This window comes from Cricetulus griseus, chromosome 2 (genome assembly GCF_003668045.3).
Source record: "Cricetulus griseus strain 17A/GY chromosome 2, alternate assembly CriGri-PICRH-1.0, whole genome shotgun sequence".
NCBI lineage: Eukaryota > Metazoa > Chordata > Mammalia > Rodentia > Cricetidae > Cricetulus > Cricetulus griseus.
In genome coordinates, this window is record NC_048595.1 from 279,369,773 (window position 1) to 279,386,249 (window position 16,477).

Genomic DNA, 16,477 nt, shown 5'->3' on the forward strand with positions numbered 1-16,477 from the left:
GTTGTCACCGTACTAACCCCTGGCGAACTCGGGCGCAGCCAGCAGCTTAAAGATTAACTTTCTGCTGCTGTTTCTGTGGCAGAAGGCGCGGGGTGAATGGCGCGATTGGGGACTTGTGCGGGGTCCGGGGCCCGCGGCGCGGCTGCGCTTTCAACGGGCGATTTGTTGGCTGGGTTGGGGCTCATTTCCATGCAAAGCGCCTGACATCAGAGCACCTTTTGTTGCTAAACGCTTTCTTGAGCCTGGAGGGGAGGGAGTCATGTGGAGTTGGAAGAGCTCATTCTGAAAAGAGGGGTCCGGGACTGGCTGGCCCGGGTTCACAGGCGTCACCGTGCACTGTCCCGCCCTGCGCAGACTCTCCAGTAGAGGCGAGTCGCGTGCCGCCCGGAGCCGGTCCCCATAGCCGGACACAGTTCCTGTGCGGTGGGGCTCCTGGCTCTCTCGCCCTGCGAACTCCCCGCCTCAGCCAAGTGGTGCCGACTTTGCTCCAGTTACCCTGTTGCTGCGCCCCGCCCGGCTAGGAAAAGTTTCTGGAGTTGTCAATCGCGGTCACCGCGAATCGAGGTGTAGAGTCCTGGCAGTGGGGCTCCTACCCCGCGGAGCCTGGGGCATGCGACGCGGGGGCGCGGCCCGGTGACGCCGCGGGCGGGGACCTTGCGCCCCGGCGGCCGACGCGCTGCTGCGGGCGGTGGGTAGCGCGGGGACTCGGACGCAAGGGGACGCGGTCATGGAGGAGGACGCGGGAGCTGCTGGCCCGGCGCCGGAGCCCGAACCTGAGCCCGAGCCCGAGGTGGAACCCACGCAGGAGCCTGAGCCGGAGGCCGGCTCGTCCGAAGCGTTCTCCCGCCTCTGGACCGACGTGATGGGCATCCTGGTGAGCTACCTGGGGAGGAGTGCGCGGGAAGCGAGGCTCGCCCTTCGCCCATCCGTTGGGGACCCTTTTTTCTTTCCGCCGTCTTCTGTCGGTGTAGGGCTTCAAACTGTAATGAAAAATTTTTTTAAATAAATAACCACGCACCAGTCACATCATAGGTACCTTTTGAACAATGGCTGTAATCAGGGACACCTGCATAGAAAAGTTGGTGAGGAGAAAGCCAGAAAGAGTATATGTAAATACTACTTGTAAATATTTGGCCGGTGGACTCCTCATGGCCTCACGGTATGTTTATCCGCACAGGGCTTGTCGTGTGCCCACGAGAGGAAAACAACCATTTCCTTATGCAAAACTACCACCGTGTTTACTTGCTCGGCCCGCAGCTCTTTCAGTTTGTAGAGTTACAGGAAATTTGTTTTATTTGTTAAGGACTGAAAACAATAGGACGTATATTGCCTGGTGTGTTGGTAAGAGTGTTTGAATTGTCCAGTGGCTAAATCTGCCCATGAATTGCCTTAATTCTGGAAAGTAGTTCGTATACATCTAGAACGAAGTTGAGTAGCAGGTTGGATGGATAGGATTTTTGCACACAGACTTCTTAAACCATGTGAAGATTTCAGATTGCCAGATGTGTATGTAGTTCATCAGAAACATTTAGTCCGAGGTACTCCTTTTCTCACAGGAGTAGGCATTTTTAGCAGCATCTCTGTGTAGTTTTCTCCAAAGTGGAAAGGTGTTAGCCTGGTTCAAATCCCTGGTCTCCAACTAGCTGTCAGCAATTACTATGGCCAGGTCATTCATCCCTTGTGATTCTCCATCCCATCACTTAAAAAAACAGGGTAAGAAGTCTTGCATCTTGGATTTTATGAGAGGTCGATGTGTATGAAGTGCTCAACATACCTCCTGATGAATGGTAGATATTCAATGACTACAGCTCTGTTTATATTTTTTCCCCACAACTAGACCCTGTCTCTCATCTTTCTGGACACCTTGAAGTTCAATGTATCCTATTTTTCTAGGTTGAAGATTTCTGTCTGTGCTTCAAAGTCTATAATAAAAGGCACATTTACTTATGACAGATATTTTAAGTACATATGCTGTGTAAGGTACACCATGTATTTTGGCTATAAAATCTGTTGGGTTTTCTAAGATTTTCAGATGTATAAGATGCTCAGTTGTAATTCGGGGAAAACCAGGGAATGTTTTAAAGTGGTGAATGACAGTCTGAAGTTCAACAAGCAGACACCTTATCTGGTTCTTGCCCAGAAGCCGCTCTGTGAATTTTCAGTCTCTTAGAATACTGGTTTGATAGCATCCTTTAGGAGGGTGTGGGCTGGGTGGGTGGGTAGGGGTTTGCTAGCAAAAATGCAAGCTATACTGAGTGCTTTTTGGGGAGGAGGATTGGCAGGTGGCACTTTCTGAATATTTGCTTTCCTTTGGTTGGCAGATTCCAGCACTGTTGAGTTAGTTTTAGCAGAGTGTTCTTTGGCTGAGTTAAAAGAAGGGGTGGGGCTCTAGAAGATCAAACCTGTTATTTAAAGAGCAGATGCACCAGAAAAGAACATAGGTGCTCCCACTCAGCTTAGAGGTGAGTGTGAAGCCCTGGATAGAGAAGGTCAGGGTGGCCCAACATTTGCCTATCCTTTATGCAATCTCCATATTCTTTGGGATAAACCTTGGGCATTCCTTAGTAAACTACAGAAAGGGAGGCCTGGCTGCCTTGCCTTATACATTTCTAGAGGAGAATGTCCCATGTTAAAAGGCAGGATCTTGCTACCAACAGAGAGAGTTGCCCTCCATGTACGTATTAAAAACTGCATCTTTTGGGAACATATGAAGACACAGGAGTGACATTTGCTGAAACGGGAGACACAATTTCCTTCATTTTGTGTTTTTGATTGTGGGATTCTGCAATCACCTAAAGGGTTTGACCAATGGCTTATACCTTGTTAGTGACAATGTCTGAGCTGACCCCAGCCCCATTGCCTATCACCCTAGTAGGGAATAGCCATTTTTAGGTAGAAGAGCAGGACCCCCATCTCTGATAGTGCCCCCCACTTCTGTAACATGGGGAAGGCGGGGGTGGGGGGTGGGGGTGAAATTTATTAGTTATAACCCTAGGGAAGGCTGTGGTGCCGGGTTATTAGTGAATTAATTAGTTATAATTCAGTAAACAAGGTGTGAGTATTTAAGTTATAAATTAATTCACTCCACGCACAGTTAAGCACCAAATAGTTGCTTTCAGATAATTGCCAACAAAATACCTGGAGAATAATATAACAGTCTAAAAGCATGGAAATAAAGTAATGATAGAATACATAAGCACTAATAAATCAACACAGAAATAGATAGTGAATGAAGAAAGAATGAATCATGGAAATCTCTGCTGAGAATATCTGCTGAGTAGGATCAGTATCCCGTCTTCAGCCTCCATGGCCTGTAATTAACTGGGTGCTTAGAACATAATTTGTCAAAGTCAGAAAAGAAGTATGTACTTTAAATATGGAAGCCCAATTAAAACATCCCCTATAACAGGAGTACTTACGAGGGCGCTAATGAATTCCGTCCCAGCAAAAGCAGCCATTTGGCTAATTTCATCAGGCAAACCAAAATCCGGGTGCTTCCAAGGTAATGGCAAATTGTGAAATGTTTTCGAGCCCTGAGCAATTAGCCTCGGTGTTATTGTGAAATGTGCCATTCTTTTAGATAACTCTACAGTTGTGTCCAGGCCTGGATTTTCAAATCATAGCACCTTTGCCTGTGACATGCTTCTACAGATGTCTACCCTGAAGTGCAGAATTAGTTAAGAGTCCTGTGTGGTTGTTTTCTCTTTACCATCTTCTACCCTCAGTTTTCTGGTTGCGGGAGAGTACCTGTTTTTCACAGTGGGAATTGCCAAGTTTATTTAGATATGATTAGATAGGAAAGCCTTTTTTTTTTTTTTTTCTTTCTAAGCACTGATTATTCTTGTGGCAAATTGTAATGGTCATTTGGCTTTGGCCTCCAGTAGCTGAGGGCCTCTAGGGTTGAGCCAGGCCTCCATAGCTACTAACCGGGAAGAAGTTGAGTAAGTTCTTATTGTTCCCGGTACACACCTCCCCCAACCCCCACCCCTACTCTCACCCCACCCCATCCCACCCATCCCACCCCACCCTAGGCTTCCTCTGTTCCCTGTGGGCTCCGTAGTTTGTCCTCAGTTCCCAGCACTCACAGAAGCCACCCATTGTGTAGGAAGATCTTCCGAATGTTAAGCCAGTTCTAGAAAACTGCACTGTAGGCACGAGTCCTCAGAGCTATTTTATTCAGCTGCCTGGCTGTTTACTCCAGCCCTAAAATAAAGCAGAACCCCAAAACTTAAATGAAGGAAGAAGGAAAACAAATGAAAGAATCCATTCTTTTGTCAGGCCAAGTGTGGGAGGAGAGACATTAGGGAGATCCTGAGGGGCTCTTTAGTGGGCTGACTCCTTGGGGAGCAGTTAATTTGCATGTACCCCTGGGAGGTGTCTTGAGTGAATCCTATCAACTAATGATCTAATTAAATTTGCACACTGGAATTTGAGAGTCTGGGACTGGGAGTGTAGTCCAGTGGGTAGCGCTCCTGCCTAGCATTACATCCTGTGGTGATGGCACACATCTGTGATTCCAGCATTCCCCTGGAGGCCGAGGTGAGAGGTTCAGAAGCTCAAGGGAATCCTTAGCAACTATGAATTGAGATCAGAGGTGTGTGTGTCCTTAAACTATTCAGTTTAAACTATTCAGACCGCCCGTGGTTAAAATATTGCCGGAGGTGAATGGGAGGGTTCTGTTGGGTCAAGAATAGAGGATCTGAAAGGCCCCCAGGCCAGGGAGGGTGATAACTGGCTCCAGGTAATCCTCGATGTGCAGTTCTACAAAAAAACCAAGTATGCATGCAGAGCTGGGGGAGGGAGGTTTGCATTTTTTTTCCCCTGCAGGAGGCCCCTGTTCCCAAGCCACCTCCTTTTCTTGGTCTCTAGCCATTGGCTTTCATTTGCCATTCTCTGCGTTCTCTGTTCCTTATTCTCCATCATAGGAACCTTCCCTCATCTCCCTGGCTGGATGTGGCTAGTCGGAGGACTGCTTCCACCATCTTACCCTCAGCAAGCCTGAGGGTAGCATACTGTTGCTGGGCTGAGCCTCTGCACCTCACCTATAAGCATACTGCATCCTCTCAGTAGGTTTAGACACCCATCCAGATAGGCCAACAAAAAAGACAAGTAATGGTAAAATAGAGGAGGGCAGTGTATCCAGTGTGGCCACATTGGGAAGAGGAACATGTCAAGATGGACCCCAAGATTGTCTTTGGGGTACTGACTTGAGGTTTAGGTTTAAATAGAGAGAAGGATGCATGCATAATGAAGCAATCCTGGTCACTGTTGTGTCCAGTGTCCTGCTCTGGGACACTGTTGACTCATTCTTGCCTCTGCTGTGGTCCTGCAAGCTGGCCTGGTCAGCCGGTAGTCTGTTAGTTTCTAAGGCTGCAGCCATGGGTAATTGTCTTCATTGTGCGAGGGGGAGGGGTTTGTCCTGGGAGGTTTCACTCTTCCTGGAACTTAAGATGACTCAAGAGGAAGGATTTAGGAGGTAACTTATCTCCCAGCCTTTGGTGAAACAGATCAAATCTGGAGAGAGAGAGTTCATGCATGTTCTTTAGCAAAAGCAGCTTCTAGGTGACTGTGTCACTACTGTCCTCATTTTGCCATCCAGAGGTAAGTGTGCCTGGTAGAGGAAGGGCCTGCCTAGCTAAGGAAAAGGGGACAAAAGTGGGGGAGAACAGATCATTCAGGTAGCCGAAGCATTTGATGCTCACCCAGCCACCATTCTTCCAGCTTCAGTGAGGAGCCATTGCAGAATTTTAAACTGTCATGGGATACACCTGTGTTTTACAAACATGCCTCTTGAAGCTGGGATGTGACTCAGTGCTGTATTACCCACTTAGCATGAGCAAAATCCTGTGTTCAACCCCAACCCAAAAGGCAGGGGGAGGTGCTAAAGAGGGTTATTAAGGAGATGGCTCTGTTGGTAAAGTATCTGCCTCAAGAGCATGAGGACCTGAGTTGGGATTCCTAGCACCCATGTGTAAAAGCCTGACATGGTTTAGTAGTCTGTAACTGTAGAGGTGGAGACAGGTGGATCGCAGAGGACACTGGTTACCCTGGCTAGTCAACTGTGAGTTCCTGGAGAGAGACCCTATCTCAAAAGATAAGGTCGAGAGATAGTGGAAGATAACTGCTGTTGACCTCTGACCTACACACACACACACACACACACACACACACACACACACCACACACACACACACACACACACACACACACACACACACACACACACACACACACACACCACACACACACACACACACACACACACACACACACACACACACACACACACACACTTGCATGCATGCACACATTCACCATGCATACAAAAATACATTTAAGAAAAAGAAAAAGATGCTTGTTGGTGGTAATAAATTGGCAATGACTCTGGAGGAAGATATGAAGTACTTGTAAAAAAAGCTTTTATTTATTATTATTATTATTATTATTATTATTTTGGTTTTTCGAGACAGGGTTTCCCTGTGGCTGTGGAGGCTGTCCTGGAACTAGCTCTTGTAGATCAGGCTGGTCTCGAACTCACAGAGATCTGCCTGCCTCTGCCTCCCGAGTGCTGGGATCAAAGGCATGCGCTACCACCACCTGGCTGAAAAAAGCTTTTATAACTGTAGCATCCTGTGGGTTTGGGGACTGCACTAGTGATCCAGGTAGAGGGGATGAGGGTAGGGGCTACACGTGTATCTATACATTCCGTCATTATCTCTCCTCTAATTCTGTCAAGCCCAACATTTTACTCAACATCAAAAGATCAACACAACTGCCTGTAAATCTGACTCCATAGTACTTGAGTCATCTTCTGGCCTCCAGGGGCACCAGCATACTGGGCACATATATACACACACATAGAAATAAAATAAATCTTTTGAACAATTTTATTTATAGTTTTGTCATGTGGCCTGAAACTCTGTGTAGCCCAGGCTGGACCAAAACTCACATTTCCTTCTATCTCAGCCACCCAAATTGTGGGATTACAAGTGAGAACCACCACACCCAGCTACAGTGAACTTTTTTCTTCTTAATAAGAGCTTCATTTCTTTATCTAGACCAGAGGGTCTCAACCTGTGGGTCTTGACCCCTTTGGAGGTTGGAAGGATCCTTTTCACAGGGGTCGCCTATCAGATATCCTGCATATCAGATATTCACATTACAATTTGTAACAGTAGCAAGATTACAGTTATGAAGTAGCAAGGGAGTAATTTCACCGTTGGGGGTCAGCACATCATGAGGAACTGTATTAAAGGGTTGTAGCATGAGGAAGGTTGAGAACCACTGCAGTAGATGACGTTGGACTCCTTTCTTCTCTCTATCCATAGTTGTCTACTTGTGCATTTAACCTGATAAACTTCATACTTGCTATAAAGTAGGTTTTTATAAGTGTAACAAGAAAATCCTGAGGTGTTTGCTTGTTTGTTTTTGATTCTACAAATGGAGCCCAGGGCCTCACATGTGTTAGACAACCTCTTAAGTGCCTTACTGACTTATGGATACATTTAAATGGCTGGAGGCTAGAACTCTGAAGGAGCTGTGCCATATAAACCAGTGGATGTGAGACTAAGGCTTCAAAGAATTAGCCAAAGCTTTAGGTAATTTTGAGGTAAACTATATTTTGGTAGCTACAAGGCATTGCCATGCTTGAGAAACATCCTTACTCATTTAATTGGCTTGGTAATAAGACCTGAGCATGACAGTTCTGTTCCCACTGGCCTTGCTCCCAGCCAGCTGCCTAGTAGCCCTTTTGTTTTGTTGGGCACCATTAATTCTTTATGAGGCGGGATGTCACCTGGAGATAACCTGGCCCGTGTCTTTTGAGGCACATCAGGCCATGCGATCTAGACATCTCCATCCAAGAGACTGCCCTGCCAGGTAGGGTAGCCAGGTAGGGTAGCTCTGAAAGCAACGCTGGATGCTGGGATAGCTGTTCTCTCTCTCTCTCTCTTTCTCTCTCTCTCTCCCTCTCTCTCTCTCTCTCTCTTTTAAGATTTTATTTATTTATTATGTATACAACATTCTGCTTCCATGTATATCTGCACACCAGAAAAGGGCACCAGATCTCATAACTACAGATGGTTGTGAGCCACCATGTGGTTGCTGGGAATTGAACTCAGGACCTCTGGAAGAGCAGTCAGTGCTCTTAACCTCTGAGCCATCTCTCCAGCAGTGCCCAGCTGTTTTTTTTCTAATCAGCCTTTTTTTTTTTTTCCCCTGATGGAATTGCCCACATCTTGGACCCTTGGAAGCTGTCTGGTAGAAATGTGAATCACTTGTGTTTAGACTATGTCTGCTGATAATACCCTGCTATTCTCCTTGGGCGTCTGATAGGATCTCTCCCTGCACAGTTGACTTTAGTGCTCAGTTCATTGTCATCTCCTCTTCCTCTTCTTCCTCTTTTTTGAGACAGTCTACTGTGTATCGTAAACTGGATTGGAACTCACTATGTTGCCCACCCAGGCTAGCCTTGAACTTGTTGCCATCCTCCTGCTTCAGCTTCCGGAGTACGAGGATTGCAGGTGTGAGCCATCCCATAGGTTCTCATGTGACTTTGAAGCAGTAGTGGTGGGGGAAGGAGGTGTGGCAGGTCAGTGCTGTGTACCTGCTTGGCGCTTCATTTTTCTCTTAGAATACAGTTAATAAAAAAGAAAATAAATACATACTTTTAACTAAATGCCTTTCAAGACTATTTTTTTTTTTTTAAGTTTGTGTCCTACATCCTAGCTTTAAAAACTTATCCTACGGACTTTTTAGTAGTTCTCTGTAAACCTTGTTGTCTGCCAAGTACTTTTTTTTTTCTTTTTCATTTAGAACAAAAATGATTTATGTGATTTTTTTTTTAATATGTGCTTTGAAAGTTTCGTATTCTATATTAAAGTTATTTGTAGAGAAATAGAGTGTTTTAGCTCCAGTGTGTATCTCTGTTATAGGATTACACCTATTTTTGGTAGAGTTTGAAGACCTTATTTATGAAATAAACAGTTAATAACTTTGTGTTTGCTGTCTCAAATGCTTTCTTTCTTTCTTTCGTCTTTTTTTTTTTTTTTTTTTTTTTTTTTTTTTTTTTTTTTTTTGGTTTTTCAGTCAGGGTTTCTCTGTGGCTTTGGAGGCTGTCCTGGAACTAGCTCTTGAAGACCAGGCTGGTCTCAAACTCACAGAGATCTACTTGCCTCTGCCTGCCGAGTGCTGGGATTAAAGGCGTGCGCCACCAATGCCCAGCTTTTTTTTTTTTTTTTTATTTTAAGACAGGGTTTCTCTGTGTAACATTCATCTCCTGGAACTTGCTTTGTAGACTAGGCTGACCTCAAACTCAGCGATCTGCCTGCCTCTGCAGGCATGGGCCTTCCTCATGCCTGGCTCAAATGCCCTTTGAACTTACAAGAAGAAACTTACAGTTTGGAAACAAATGAATAGCTGGTCTTTTGTGGCATTTTCCTATAATCTTAGCACTTGGGATGCTGAGTCAGGAGGATTATTATGAAAGGCCAACATGGGCATAGCAAAACTCTGTTTCAAAAAACAAAACAAAAAAAGAGAGAAAAACAAAAATAAATGCATGAATCATTTCAAGCTGTTAATTCGTCAAGTTAACTTGCCAAGAAATGTGTGTTTGAAATTTTTCTTTATTCAAAAGAGAAAGCATACGAATGTTTTTAATAGCTAGGATTTTCCTGAGGCCAAGTGATGTTTGTAATGAAAGTGCTATTTCTGTTTAAAAGTTATCCAGAATGCTGTGTTTACTTTACTTTTTCTTTTTTTTTTCCGTGACAGGTTTCTCTTTATTGCTTTGGAGCCTATCCTGAAACTCCCTCTGTAGACCAGGCTGGCTTCAAACTCACAGAGATCTGCCTGCCTCTGCCTCCTGAGTGCTGGGATTAAAGGCATGTGCCACCAACACCCGGCAACTTTTCATTGCATGTAGTTAGTACAATAATGTAAGAATGTTTTATTTCTAAGTGTTTTTTTAAGAGAAAAATTACATGATTTTTATTATATTTGTAAGTACATAAAACATTAATTAAGACGTTTTTATTTTATTAATTTACTTTTAGACTGGGTTTACTGTAGCTAAAGCTGGTCTCATTGAGTATGTAGAGCAGGATAACTTTGACACAGACTTTCTTTGTGTGACTCCCAAGTGTTGGAATTGCAGGTGTTCCCCACCAAGGCTGGCTTGTTCGAACTTCATATCTTCTGGGTAAGCACTAGCAATGACCAGCTTTACATTTATTTTTTTAACCATTGAAAAACAAAAAAATAAGCCAGGCGGTGGTGGTACATGCCTTTAATCCCAGCACTCGGGAGGCAGAGGCAGAGGCAGAGGCAGAGGCAGAGGCAGAGGCAGAGGCAGAGGCAGGTGGATCTCTGTGAGTTCAAGACCAGCCTGGTCTACAAAAACTAGCTCCAGGACAGCCTCCAAAGCTACACAGAGAAACCCTGTCTGAAACCTCCCACTCCCCCCAAAAAGAAAAACAAACAAAAGCCCAACCTCATATGTAGCATTCAAATCAGATCAAGTCTGTCCCTCTCCTTTAACATTGCTACTTTTATGGTAAAAATGTCCAGAGTTCTTTCTTCTAGCTTTTGGAAACACACAGCACATTACTGTTGTCTCTATTCACCCTAAGGCCAGCCGCAGCACAGAACCTGTTTCTCCAATCTAACTGTAACTTGGTACCCCTCACTTTGCCTCTCCCCCAACTGTCTCCCCCATCCCTGCTCTTCCCTGGCCTCTGCTAACCACCTTAAAGAAATGTATTTAATTTTACCTATGTGTCTGTGTGTATCTCTGTAAATTCATGTGCACATGCATGTGGTGGAGGCCTGAGGATGTTGCATCTCCTGGAACTGGAGTTATGGGCTGCTGTGATCCCCCTGATGTGGGTGCTGGGAACTGAACCTAGGTCTTCTGCAAGAGCAACAAGTACTCTCAAATGCAGAGCCGTTTCGCCATCATTCTTCCCTCAGCTTCAGTGAGATTGCCTTCCTTATATCCCACATATCCGTGAGATCACAGAAGAGAGGATGCAAATGAAAAAGATGGAGGTTATTAGTTTGTTTTAGTTTTAGTGTAGACGGCAGGGCAAGGTGATGTCTGAGAAATGCTAGTTCCTCTCAAGGATGAGAGCATGTGTCAGTGTACACGTTCTGTCTTTATGCTGTCTCTTAAAGTTTGTGGTGAGAGCATTTTAATAGGCACCTTAATAGAAACAAGCACTATGTTAAAAGCCTCCAGTTAACCAATGCGTTTATTTTCTGATTGTCTGTGGTTTCAGGAAAAACATTAATGCCTAATGTATGAAACTTTTCATCTGTATACTGTTTTGGGTGCTTTTGTATTTATTTATTTATTTATTTATTTATTTATTTATTTATTTATGCATTAAGGTCTCATGTAGCCCAAACTGGTCTCAAACTTGGTATTGGTTAAGAATGACTTTTAACTTCTGATCCTCCTGCCTCCATCTCCAAGTGCCAAGATTATAAGGAGTATACCACCACACCACTTCATGTGGTGCTGAGGGTGAGCCCAGGACTCTGGGGCTGTGGCAAGCATTCTACCTATGTGCATTCTTATTTGGAATTAACGTTATTATACATCTAAGGAAGCAATATGACTGTAAAGAAAATGTCCAGAAGAAATTTGAGATTTGGGGGAAAAGTCTGTAGAATTATTCAGAAGAGGCAAAGCATTTCATTCTGAAGGCACATTTGATTATTTATTAAAAACTTTCTATGACTGTGTTAGACCATGCCTATTGGGGTGTGGCTGCCACTGCCTTCTGCAGCATCTTCGGTCTCTTGTGGCACCCAGGTTATAATTTAATGGGTGAGCCTGTAAAAGTAATGTGTAGAAGCCATTTGCCTAGATTAGAATATTATGAAACTGAGACTTCACAATGAGCATTAAATAGGTGTCAAATGATTCATTCATAAATGCTACATGAGAAGAATAGTAAAATCTATGTGATGTCACGTTAGTGTTAGCCAAGAACAGTGTCTTGCTTCAGCAGAGCTGTGGCAGTTACTCTAACACCCTGTTGATGTTCTGTGTCAAGACCTTTCAGCTCGTCACTTAGCTGGGTGACACATCCTGAGTCAGTATCTTTAGAAGGTGGGATGTCTTCTATAGTGGAAGCACTTCCACAGAAACCAAGAGGGGAATGAATGGAAGTAAGCCACTCCTTCAATACGGAGAGATGTGTAGCAGGGCCTCCCCTTTGCTCTAATACTACTTTAGAAATGAGACTAAGCATATTTGTATTTGTATGTGATTCTATCCTGACATGTAGTGGTGTGTCTTAAGTACACGGAGGACCGCTTTATTTACTGTTTCATACTTTTTATTTGTTTTGTTTTTTGGGGACTGGGTCTTTCTTTTGGCCTAGACTGACCTGGAGTAGAGTAGTCTTGAACTCATTCACAATCCTGGTTCAACCTGGCTAGTGCTGGGACTCAGGTATGAGCCATCATGTCCTGTTTCATTGGCTAATTCAGTGCTGTCATAGCTACCCACCAGCGGTTACTCGTGTTGGCACCCACTGTCCTGTGACCACGTAAACAGCTCGAGCTTCTGGGTTTCTCTTTGATTTTTTTTTTTTTTTTATTTTAAAGTTCTGTTTACTTATGTATGACATATGTGGTGATGGTGAGTGCACATGCTATGGCACGTATGTGGACATTTACTCTTTCTACCATGGAGAATAGTCAAGGTTGGTTCCTTTACCCACTGCCTGCTTGTCTTTTTTAACACACAGCTGTGTTTTATTGCTCACATTTTAGTACCCACAATTCATTAGTTGTTGGGTGAGTCTGACTTTTGTAGATCTCTGGTTCGAGTTTCTATGTTCACCAATTTCATCTTGTATGTTTGCAGAGTGCCCTTTGAAGTAGAAGAGATGCAGGTGGATGTGGGCTCTGCTGGCATGTGTGTATGTGTCTCTCTCTGTCTCTCTCTCTCTCTGTGTGTGTCTGTGTGCTTTCCTTTCTTCTTATTATCTTTTGGAGACTGGGGCTCATGTAGCTCAGGATGACCTAGAACTCACTATGTAGACAAGGTTTCTCCTGTGTCTACTTCTGGGGTCATGGGATTTCAGGCTTGCATTTCCACATCCAACTTATGGGTGCTGAAAATTGAACCCCGGGTTCATGCATCATCTCCAACTCTCTGTTTACAACAACAGTTTGATTTAGTGCAGGGTGAGAAATGGCGAGGGTGGCATACATGCCATGATATGAATTTGGAGGTCAGAGGACATCTTGCCCAAGTCAGTTCTCTCCTTCCACCACGTGGGCTCTGAGGCTTGAATTCAGTTTTAGGCTTAGAGGTAAGGGCCTGAATCCACTGAGTTATTTAGCCACCCTGTTTGTTTGTTGTTGTTTTAGCTGCACGTGTGTGGGTGGGTGTGACCTGCAGTCTGCCTTTTACTAGACTACATGTTTCTGGAGATTCTGAATGCTTTATGTGGGTCAGTGTGGCACACTCAACACTTGCAGGGAAACAGAGCATCACAGGCAATTGCTGCCTGCCTTCCTGCTACTAGTGCTTTGCTTTGGTGAAAGCTCTGGAATACCACCACAAAGTCTCATGACTTCCAGTCTGTTCTGTTTTGGAAAACAGGAAGCCCCACTTCCCCAACATTGGGAAAGACAGTCTCCTGCTGTCAGCCAAAACAGTGTTTCATGCTTTAGTGTGGTTTTCAAAACATGGAGGCTGTAGGACACATAGGTCTATTGTTCGTCTGCCTGTAGAGAGACTTGCAGGCAGGTTTTGGGGGTGCTGCTCCAGGTTCTTACGTAGGTAGAAGAGAATCCAGGGCAGGGATTGCTGAAGGGCACTGAGTAGCCCATGGTTCCCAAGGATCAGCCAGAGACCAAGTGAACAGGCCAAAACACATAGGTTTGAATCCTGTATTTGGTATTCGTGTCAAGATAAATACACAGGGAATTATGCAATGGAGTTGGCAGAGACCCTTGGTAAGGCTCCAAGGGTTGTTTTGGTAGAGAAATGACTTAGCGATATAATTGGGAGGAGTAGGAGGTAGTGACATACCGTCTTCTGTGATCTTGTGAGAGTTGGAACCAAAACAAGCTTTCTGAGTGCTGGGAAGAGCATGCTGGGACTGTGCAACTGCTTGGTTGTCACTGTTGTACAACTAGATACAGCTACACACTGAAAATAGTTTTAGACTACATCCTGCTCCGTTGCACAGATTGGCTTCAAACTCCTGGTTGTGGATCCTCTGCCTTAGCCTCCCTTTCGCATAGCTGGGACCAAGGCATTGTGCCATTGCACATGGCTTCTTATATACTTGTTAAAACTGAGGGTGACAATCATGTTTTCCTTTCTTTTAAATTGAGTCATTTTTGTGATAAGCACTGTGTCAACTGAGCTCCATTGGAAGCCCTAAATATCTCTCTCTTAGATGGATTGACAGTTGGCAAATACCTTTTTGGTTTCCTAATGCCATGCTTAACCGTCTATTGTTCTTGGCCTTTTTATTTACTCTCTCTCTCTCTCTATATATATATATATATATATGTGTGTGTGTGTGTGTGTGTGTGTGTGTGTGTGTGTATGTAAAATATGTATATATATTTATATATGGAGATATAAAAAGGCTGCATAGTAGAATTGAAGTTGTTTTCTACAAACCAAAAGAACTTAGCAATTCAACTGTCAGCATGTTCTTTACTGATTCCTACACAGCTCTGCATTCCAGGCATCCTGGAAGCCACAGAGCTCTTCATAGGACAAAGGACATCCTCCAGTTTGCCACCCAGACTTCCATTGTTATTATTTTTTCCCAAGGAGTTTGGTGGGTGGTGATATTTTTGTGTCTGCTTTAGGATATTCTTCTTGGAAAATTGGCTGCCACAAAGACTTGCATCTATTTATTTATTTAGACAAGATCTTGCAATGAACCCTAGAGAGGCCTCAAACTTGTGATTTTTTTCTCTCTTGACTTCCTTAGACTCCAAATTCTGGCATTGTGTCATCCATCTGGGTTAAGACTTGCTTTTAAAATGTTTTAAACAAAGATACTATAGAGTGAAAATGGGTGATCTAGAAATAATAAGGACAGCATTAGACACTGTCACTGAGCATATATACTCAGTTTCAAATGCTGCACCCTACTCTTTGTGTGTTTAATTATCCCAGGACCCTGTTAGGCAGTGGTATGAATATTCTGTTGAAGTCTTAACTGCTGGAGGGGGACTCCATTTGAAATGGGTTTTAAGATGGGGTCATTAGGGTGATTTTTAATTATGACCAATGCCCCTTACAAAAGAGAGATTTGGACATAGTCACACACAGGCAGAGGGAAGGTACCATATAAAGAGACCCAAACACCATGTGGAGATTCATACTGGAGAGGTATCTGTAGCTAAACAGTGCCCAAGATTTGCTGGCCCAGTGCTAGCTGGGAAGGGCCAGGGAGTCTCTTGTTTGTACAGGATTTCAGAGGGGAACCTGACTTTTGGTCTCACCTACTGTGAGAAGTTATATTCCTGTTGTTGGAAGTCTCATGATTGTTGGAATGCTACAGCAAGCTGTAGGTGAATGCTGTGGCATTATTCTGGTGGGGCATGAAGTCCCTGGGAGGAGGAGGCAGAATCACTTTGTAGGGCCCAACACCTTGGCTAGTGGGAAGAAGAAAACCGAGAAGAGAGATAAGGAGGGCAACTCAATAAAAACCTGCCTGAGACACTTTGAAACAGAGTCAGCACAATCTATTTATGGGGCATGGGTGGGGCCTGGGATGAGGGAGATAGATAAGTCCTCTGGAGTATTTAGTGAGAAGACACAAAGACAGGGAAGTTTGGTGGCCAGAATTTTATACTAGGGTCTACACTGAACTGAACAAGTGGGCTGGGCCCTGGGAAGACATTAGAGTGTGCCTGTCTCCTGCCAAACATGGTTCAGGGATGGATACCTCTGGATTTCCCTTCTTCCTCTACTGAATGTGATCTGCATTTCTTTCTTCCTTTCTTTCTTTCTTTCTTTTTTTTTTTTTTTAAGATTTATGTATTTATCATGTATACATTGCAGGCCAGAAGAGGGCACCAGATTCCATTACAGATGGTTGTGAGCCACCATGTGGTTGCTGGGAATTGAACTCAGGACCTCTGGAAGAACAGTCAGTGCTCTTAACCCCTAAACCATCTCTCCAGCCTGATCTGCATGTATTTCTAATGAAGTGACGAGGGACCAAAGAGCAGTAATGATAAGGAGCCTGAAGAATGCCTTTGAGATGATTTAAGATTAATTTCCTGAAGAGCACCTCTTTTTGCCTTTTTGTCCCCATCTTAGACTCGACCCAAGACAGAGCTAGGAGAGGGCGTGGCGAGAAAATCTTACCTCAGGCCAAAAAATAAAAAGTGTCATTGGTGCTGGGTTCTGGAACTGACTTTTTGGTTGTGTGGATGAACTGGTGTGGGGCAGGATCTCTGGTAAAGGATTTTGGGATGT

At 44.3% G+C, this 16,477-nt stretch overlaps 1 protein-coding gene across 3 annotated transcripts in view; it reads left to right on the top strand.

Moving 5' to 3' along the window:
• Window positions 1-16,477, top strand: part of LOC100763181 (sterile alpha motif domain-containing protein 5) — a 228,143-nt gene that overhangs the window by 56,640 nt on the left and 155,026 nt on the right. Inside the window, exon 1 of one of the 3 annotated variants that reach the window (XM_027402037.2) lies at window positions 434-874. The exons of 1 other annotated variant lie outside the window; for it this stretch is intronic. In XM_027402037.2, coding sequence (XP_027257838.1) covers window positions 728-874 — 147 coding nt within the window. In that variant the 5' untranslated portion in view covers window positions 434-727. Of the gene's footprint in view, window positions 1-433; window positions 875-16,477 lie in introns of those variants that run through there. One more of the 3 variants, XM_027402038.2, reaches the window with a different exon arrangement.